The sequence below is a fragment of the Mus caroli genome, unplaced genomic scaffold (assembly GCF_978045245.1).
Source record: "Mus caroli unplaced genomic scaffold, Mus_caroli_1 scaffold_2, whole genome shotgun sequence".
NCBI lineage: Eukaryota > Metazoa > Chordata > Mammalia > Rodentia > Muridae > Mus > Mus caroli.
In genome coordinates, this window is record NW_028227257.1 from 31198763 (window position 1) to 31207228 (window position 8466).

At 46.1% G+C, this 8466-nt stretch overlaps 1 protein-coding gene across 1 annotated transcript; it reads right to left on the reverse strand.

Moving 5' to 3' along the window:
- Positions 1–3817: 3817 nt before the first annotated feature.
- Positions 3818–7409, reverse strand: Nxt1 (nuclear transport factor 2 like export factor 1). The gene is made up of 2 exons (XM_021155721.2): positions 7196–7409; positions 3818–4559 (listed from the first exon to the last, which is right to left on the reverse strand). Exon 2 carries the CDS (start codon positions 4498–4500, stop codon positions 4078–4080), a length of 423 nt encoding a protein of 140 aa, XP_021011380.1. The 5' UTR covers positions 4501–4559; positions 7196–7409; the 3' UTR covers positions 3818–4077.
- Between the last annotated feature and the right edge of the window lie 1057 nt (positions 7410–8466).

Here is an 8466-nt window from a genome sequence, read left to right on the forward strand (position 1 = left end):
ATATTGTCGTTCCTAAGCAGGGGGGTGGGGGTGGAGATGGGGGGCAATTAGGAGTTGCCCTGGCAACCGCACCTCCTCTTCTGTCTCCCCCTACTGGCTTCTGGGAGATGTCACCTCAGCCAAAGCTGCCTGAGGCCTGGATAGTTTTCCCATCCAGATCCATGGGCCAAGTGCACAAGACCGGTGTGGGAAAAAGCCACCAATCCCTAAGCAGGAAAACTCACCAATCGCTGAGCTCCCCAAGCTCAGGATTTGAAATCCCAGTAATCCTGACCCCGGAAATCTCTGCCCTGAAAAGCTCCTCCCCTAAGAAATCCGGTATGACAGCTCCTCCCGCCCGCCCACCCCCCACCCCCTGTCTATGATTCAGCTCACTGTTGTTGTTGTTGCTTCTCCCTGGAGCCTGGAGCAGAGAAAGCTTTGCTCCTGGAGTCTTCCAATGAAATCTATGTGAGGTTTGCTGTGCAGTGAGCTGTAACACTTTCCCTAGAACAGAGAACAGACAGCTGTTAGACTCCCAGTCTCCCCAGCAGAGCAGGCTGTGACATTTCTATAGGGCAAGTCTTTCACTTCAGAGCTGCAACACTTACATATATCTACACTTATATATCTACACACATCAGTGGGTAGCTACCAGGCTAAAGTGCCTGGCCAACTAGGGCTAAGGCGCAACCAAAGGAAGGTTTTATTAGCTTACCTTAGGTATATACATTTACATAGGCTTTCATCCTTAAGTCCCTGTTGGGTTCTGGCCCCAGGTTACACTTTGAACAATTTAACAGAGAAAGGAGACTGAAAGTCTGGCTACTTAGGCAATAGTAGATTTACACAGCAAAGATACAACATTTTGTCAGACTTGTTTTAAGTACACCAGTTTTGTTGTAACTTTGTTTTGGTTTGGGGGGGTGGTGGTTTTGGTGCTTTTTTGTTTTGTTTTGTTTGTTGAATGGTTGTTACCCAGGGTCAGTACAGGGGACTTAATGATGGTTCTAAGCTTTCATTGCCCCCCGCCCCTCCCCCACCTTGAGCTGCCTTTTAGAGGAATGACTTTGGGGATGGATCTAAAGGCTGTAGCCAATTGTGGTGAACACACATTTGAGCATCCTAACATCCTAAATTTTTCTTCTAACAGGCCTGATTAATATACTACTACTTATCTTTGGAGGTGTTTTGGAGGTAGCTTCTTTAGCTAAATTCCACTTGTGTGATTTAATGTCTTCTCTGAAAAATCTATTAGTAAATCATTTTTATAACGTCAATTCTATCACATTGTTTCTTCTACACCAATGTAACTAAAGTCTGGATTAAATCTTGGTCACCACTTTTCATTTGTGCCCCCTGTACTTTGGCTCAGACTCCTGCTTGACTCTGCTGACCTCACTTCAATCCCCCTCGGTAAATCATTGCTTTACCCTTTCTTCAGATTATCCCGGATTTCAGAACTACATATCTGACCCATACACATCCATCCTTGTGCCAAGGATGAATGTGTATAGGACTGAAACTATGCCCAAGCAATGGTTAAGACAACACAGAGCCAAAACCTCTCCAACAAGAAATCACCAGCAGATAAAGAATGCTACTAGACAATTCTCATTAGAATATGAGTAGGGTCAAATTCTCCATTGCGCGCATCCACCGTTGATTGGTATCCCTCAGCGCTTTGTCCCTCACACTGGGAGACTCAAGCAGCCACTGAGGCCCAGGTCTCTTGGCTTGCCGCCGAGTTTCCCGGGTAACCGTCTTGTAATTGGCTCTGGGTGGTCGCGGGGTGATGACGTTACACCCCACCCCACCCCAGTCCTAAAGGTATGGCGCTACAGTGATCTTAGCAGAGAAGTGAGAGGCTGTGCGGTCCTGTGACACCCATCCAAGCAGAGCAGCCGTCGCTACCACGCGGCCGCGCTGGAGGCTATCGGAGGCAAGGAATGAGAACAAGGCGGGCGTGGGAGTTGACGGGGAACCACGCGGCGTTGTCGTGGTCGAGTTTTCTTGTGCGGTTCCCAGGCACCAACATCCAGCCAGTGTGTTTACTTTCCAGTGCGTCAATTATGGGTCAGCTCAAAAGTTGAGTTTTAACAGGTCACAAGTCTTTACCTGCTTTAAATTTGGGCACATTATCACTTAACCGCTCCCCTCTCCCATATACACTCCATCTTTAGCCATTTCACACAAGTGTTTTTGGTAATCACCCGGGAAAAAAATTAGAAGGAAAGACTTTCCACAATTTTCCAACAAGGTAGTACCAAAAAAAAAAAAAAAAAAAAAAAAAAAAAAAAAAAAAAAAAAAAACCATAAAAAATCTTGTCTTTGTTAAAGCAAAATAGAGGTTAGAGCAGAACCCAGACCTCTCAATTTAGCAGACATTCTAAAAGGGAACTTGAAATAGACTACAAATGAAGATTTGTGGTTGAAGCAAACTTTGCCTTTATTGTTCTAAAAACAAATGTGGCTGCCACAGAAAAAGGTACCTTTTTTCTTGCTGAGTACTTTCGCCAGGTCCTTATGTGTGCTGGGTCCAACAGGAGACAGCCTAGTGTTGACTGTAGAGTGTTTGCCTGTGGCCTATGTGTGGAGTGCATTTTCGTAGGGCAGGGATAAGAACAGCAAAGGAAAAGGTGGGTTGATGGATTGGGGGTTGGGGGGGGCGGAGAGGGAACCCTGACGGAGCAGGGTGTAAGGGACCAGAACCTGGGGGAGAGCAGAAGGTTGAATTGGAGGATGCTAGCAAGAGAGAAACGAGAGTGGATTGTGGAATGGATATTGAGCAAAGCTTTGAGAACCATGTTAATTCAGATTCATACATCCCCAGAGTGGCAGGAAATCAGGAACCTGGAGGTCAACATCATTGTTTTTGCAATTTTGGAAAATTAGGGTAGTTTAACAAATTTAATTCTTTTGATTCCAGGGCATTTGTATCAAGTTCACCCATGGGGGACAATGTGTGATATTTAAAGCTCAGAAACTGTTTCTTCCACTGTGCCTCTTCCTAAGGGGCCATGTTTACTGTTCTAGGATCTTGGTCAACTCAGCATGGTGGAAACCTCGCTTTGCTATTTCATAAATTTTAATAGCATCTCAGCTTGAATGCCTTGAGTCTCATCTTGTCACCAAGTCTGTAGTACTGGTTTGACTGCTCTAGATGTGGCTTTGGGGCTGTTATTTCATGGGTGTGATGGGCCAAGACATAGGTTCTATCATAGGTGGACTAGGTCTACCCTGGAATACTACATGAGGACTCTAACTCTAGGGCAAGGCCAGATTGTCGTGTAGCCCAAGATGAAGGCATAACCAGTTGGTCTAGCAGCCAGGGAGAGGAAGTGTAGGTTTATTGATGCAAAATTCCTCATTTCAATCACTCAGCTTCTTTTGGCTTCACTGGCCAGAATTTAATCACCTGTCAAATCAAGTAACAACTCAGACTGAAGTTTTAGGTGGATCTTTTGTAGTTAGATTCTGGCATCCCCTCCCGACCTCTGTGCTTCTGGTAGGAGCAGGTATTTAGCTGTCAGCTAACTCTTCACATCACTAACTCCCATTTCAGGTGTCAAGGGCAAAGCCAACTGTCAGGTGAATATACATATAATATACACACATATATATGTGTATGTACACACACCGCACATTAAGGGTGGGCGCAGGACAGGTACTTCCCAATGTTTCAAGGAGTCTAGTGAGGATAGGGCAGCCACCCACAGTTCTGGATCCCCCAAGTTCACACTGGGGTAGGAGCTCAGCCTCCCACCTCTATAGGTGCTTCCTACCATGTTGTCTGCCTTTCACACTCCTCCACCCTTCTCAAGATTTAGACATATCAGGCAGAAAAGCAACATATTTATTTGTCAAGTTCCAGAAACAGGGTCTCTACTGAGTAAGTAGAAAAATAGAAAGCTTACTACTTTTAAAAGGCAACTATGACAAACCAGTATATAACGAGAAAAGGGGATTCTGGGAGTCAAACATCCAGTCTGCAGTGCTGCTGTGACAACAAAAATGAACTTGTGTTCTCCACATCCTGAGATTTGAGACTGGCATTTCTCTGCAGAGCTGGGCTTAAGCCAAGATTGGTCACCCCCACTAGCTTGCCCAGTCCTGGAACCGGAAGCAATCACTTGCTATCTTCCACACTGTGTTACTGGGTGACGCCTGAGCAGTCAAAATGAAGTTCTGGTTGAAGTCCCGCTGTTTGTTGCCTTCAAACTTCACTGTTCCACAGATGACCACAAGCACGGTGGTCTGGCTTGGTGTAGCGTCATCATGGACAGGCTGGCAGTCTACCACGCTGATTTGGAACTCACTGGAAGGCAACATCTCAAAAAACTCACTCAAGGATTCTTGTCCTGAAACAGCATTTCCATTCCATACTAAAGTGGCTGTGCCCATGTACAGGCGGGACAGCAGCCGACGCCGCTTATCCATAGTCGTGTAATAGACATTGACAAATTCCTCTGCAGCTCTGCAGGCCTGGTCCACATAGGTCTTGAAATCTACTGATGCCATCTCTGGTTCTGCTGACAAGAGGCCTCCGCCTGAGTGCCTCCTCCTTAGGGATCCAGGGACTGTAGGACAGCAAAGGTCAAGTGAATATCAAAGTCTATTCTGCCGTGACAAAAGTTTTCTTTCAAGTTTTAATTTTTAAAATAGTATTTGTGTGCATGTGATTTGGTACATGCCATGGCTCATTGTAGGTCAAAGGAGACCAGGCAAGAGTCCTCTCTGCCTACCATGTCTGCCTACCATCTCATGCCTCCGAGGAATCAAAACCTCAGGTCGTTAGGTTTGACAGAACGCACCTTTACCCATGGACCCATCTAGCTCCCAACCCTATTTTTATATAGGTAACAGAACATTTACATACTACAGGCAGATAGATGACTTCAGGCTCAGACTCTTGCCTATTTATTTTAAAGGCAGGGTCATGATATATAGACCTGGGATCAAAGGCAGTTAGCTCAAGAATGGCTACCTATTTAATCTTTCCAATCCTCAGTTTCCTCCGGAAAAAAAGAAAGACAAAAAGAAACAGAAAATTAAACTAGACAGTGCACCACATCCAGCACTGAGTTAGGGAGTTTAAGTCAGGAGTGGTGGAACACACTGGAGAAGCTGAGACAGGAATTCTAGACCAGTCTGGGCTAAATAGTAAGCTTGGTCAAAAAAAAAAAAAAAAAAAGTCCAATATGTTCACCTTACAATGGGTTTTAAAGTCCATTTTATAATTACTAAAGTACATTTGATACCTGAAGACTGCTTTCCTAAAAGTGTGAATAGGTGTGACTGCTCCTAGGCAACCAGGGTGTGGCTCATCTTAGTAAAACCTGTATCTCCCGCTGTAGAAATGAGTGGTTACTGACCCAACAAAGGAGAGCAGGTGCCTGTATGGGAAAAGACTACCATGAAATAACCCAACAATGACCCAGAAGATGCAGGGAATGGCATATTTCTCAGGAGAGTGGAGGACAGTGGTTACAATGCCCATAACAGGGCCGGGTGTGGTGGCGCACGCCTTTGATCCCAGCACTCGGGAGGCAGAGGCAGGCGGATTTCTGAGTTCAAGGCCAGCCTGTTCTTCAAAGTGAGTTCCAGGACAGCCAGGGCTACACAGAGAAACCCTGTCTGGAAAAAAACCAAAAATAAAATAAAATAAAAATAAATAAACAGTGCCCATAACAAGTAAACCCAAGACTGACTAGAATTTATGTCTTCAGCATTAATGGCCACCATTTAAGACCAGCAGGGCCATGACACCATAGCAGAAAGGCTCTAGCATTCAAACAGTCTCAGGGAGATTCCGGAAGATCACAGTTCCTTAAAACATTAAAGTTCCATCATATAAGCAGCGTGGCTTTTCTTTTTACAACAGGAATGGCTGTTAATTTTTTCTATGGTTATATATTTCCACTTAAAAGAACCTGGTACTGATCAATATTACTGAAAATAGGACACAAGTAATTTATATTATTTGCCAATTTCCAGAAACAGGGTCTCTACAGACAGAGTAAGCTTAAAACTTTAAGCTGTGAACACATGTTTTTTTTTTTTTTTTTCAAGAGTCTTTATTATTTTATTGAGACACGGTCTCTCTATGTATTTCTGCCACTTCTATGTAGACCAGACTGGCTTTGAACTCATGACATCCGCCTCTGCCTCTTGTGCTGGGAATAAAGGTGTGCACGACCATGCCTGGACCAACATTTTTTTTTTTTTTTTTTTGGTTTTTCGAGACAGGGTTTCTCTGTATAGCCCTGGCTGTTCTGGAACTCACTTTGTAGACCAGGCTGGCCTCGAACTCAGAAATCCGCCTGCCTCTGCCTCCCAAGTGCTGGGATCAAAGGCGTGCGCCACCACCGCCCGGCATTTTTTTAAGCTATCAGTTTATGAACGATGGATTCCACTCAGAGCAAGGAGGAAGCTGGCCCTATAGATGAATTCGGAGCCAGCTTGATACTGCTCTTGCCACTCTCTCACCAAGATCCTCCGACTCAACAATCAATCTGAAGTGCTGTTTACTTAGTAGTTTAGGTACATTCCCTCAATCATCATTGCACAAGTCACTGTAACAACTTTACAAAAAGAGTTACAAACTTGCTTGCTTCATTCTAGGGAAGCAAGGGAGTCAGAGCCATGCTTACTAAATTCCAGGATTTTTTGAAAGCAGTTCTATATGAAAACCGCTGTAGGGATGCTGGCTTAGCAATGTTCTCCAAGGTAACAATATTTCTCTGTCCAACCACCTCATCCCCACTTATTTAGGCCACAATGCTTCGCCCTAACATTGGTCACGCCCCCAAAGATCACCCCTATTTCTGGTCCTCAGCTACCCACAGAACCCGGTCATCTTTCTCTCTTAAGGAGAGAGCAGTACGACCGAAACATAGTAGAGTCAGAAAGATGCTCCACTCCCATGGTTCATACTGTAGTTTCCTGGAGTTGGACCCCAGAAACGGCAGCCGTGCCCCAGGCCTCATTTCCAGCCGGGAGTCGCTTCTTACATCCCCCGGCCCCAAACTGCTGCTCTCCTCCGGGTATGGCAAACTCACCGCCACGGTTCTGCACATAAAAAAGCCTGATGCCAGGTTGCAGAGACACCACGTGGAGGAAAGGACAACATCCATGTCTTATTGAGCCTAAGAAAAGGGAAGAGGTCCCTGGTCCCGCGGCGTTCCCCGACCGCCAGGCAGGAGCGCCCACTTACCTGCTCGGTCTCGGTCAGCGCCGCCAAGGCGACTCGGTCCGGGTCCCGCCCCGGTCGCGGTCCCGGGCCAGAAGAGTTTCTCTCCTGTTCTCCTCTTCCTCCAAGAGGCTCCGCCTAAGAAGCCGACGTCCAGGAGGCGGGGAACGGTTAAGCGCCGGTAGCGGCTTCCCGCGCGCCGCAAGCTGCACTCTGCGCAGGCGCTAGCATCCCGGTTCCCGTCGACTCCAGCCTCCCCGCGACAGGCAGCTACGCGAGCCAGTAGAAAGCCTGGCTCCGCCCAGGTGTGGCGGCAAAGACAGTGTAGCTTCCGGGTTAGGCACTATCCTAGAAGATCCGGTTGAGGGAGCTCTGATTGGATGTTGTGGAGAGGGTGGAGTCAGCGCGCTTAGCTGTGGAAGGCTTGGTTAATAAGAGATGTCTGTCTCTGCTAGATCCCGCTCCTTTCTTCTATGTGTGTTGGGATGATATCATGTGGAGACTCGTGGAGCTTCAACGTGGAGCTTCACTGGTTGATGCCATCTAGGGAGACAACAGCATGGCTTCAATAAGGCTCTGGACTGAACCCAGCTCATAGACACCCGCAGTGTAGGAACCCGAGTGGAAGGCTAAATCTGAGAGAGTCTGTGGAAGTCCTTGAGGTCAAATATGGTCAAATATCTTAGCTAAGCGCACCTTTCCTAAGGTGAAGCTACTTAGAGTTGACAGGCAGATGAACTTAGAACAAATTTTAGTCTAGTGAGAACTGAGGTCAAAGAGGCGGGCGAGGGGACAAACAATGGTACCGTGCAAATTGAGTTTCCTGCTGGCTCCAGCTGCGGCGCAGTACCACCTCATTTAAGACACTGAATTTGATTTAATCTGGAGCTGTCTAGATACCTAGCATAGGAATGGAACCATTTCGCGTGGGAACTTGGGAAATTCCTGCGTGTATCAAAACCCAAAGAGCTAACTTTGCTGAGATCTGATTCTTTGCTTCATCTGCCTGGCTAGGAGAGCTGTTTGTAAGTGGCTTTGGTCAATTAAGTACTTTAATCTGTATTTTGTTACCAACCTCTCGGCTCCTTTTGCTCATGTTACTAAGGGAACATTTGCTTTTAGATTTAAGAAACGAGAATGGCTGTTCAATATAGGTCACTTCCCACTGGAATTAAGTGAGTGAAAAGTTTTCACTATTGAAAGAATTAAGTTGGAGGCTGAGTTTCGAGGATGAATAAGTGCCTTTGGAGCAGTAGTTACACAAAAATGTGTAGTAAACCTGGGGATAAAGTAGT

Bases quoted from the DNA above. Each gene is read 5' to 3' on its own strand.
- Nxt1 (XM_021155721.2), bottom strand. From the start codon at position 4,500: ATGGCATCAGTAGATTTCAAGACCTATGTGGACCAGGCCTGCAGAGCT.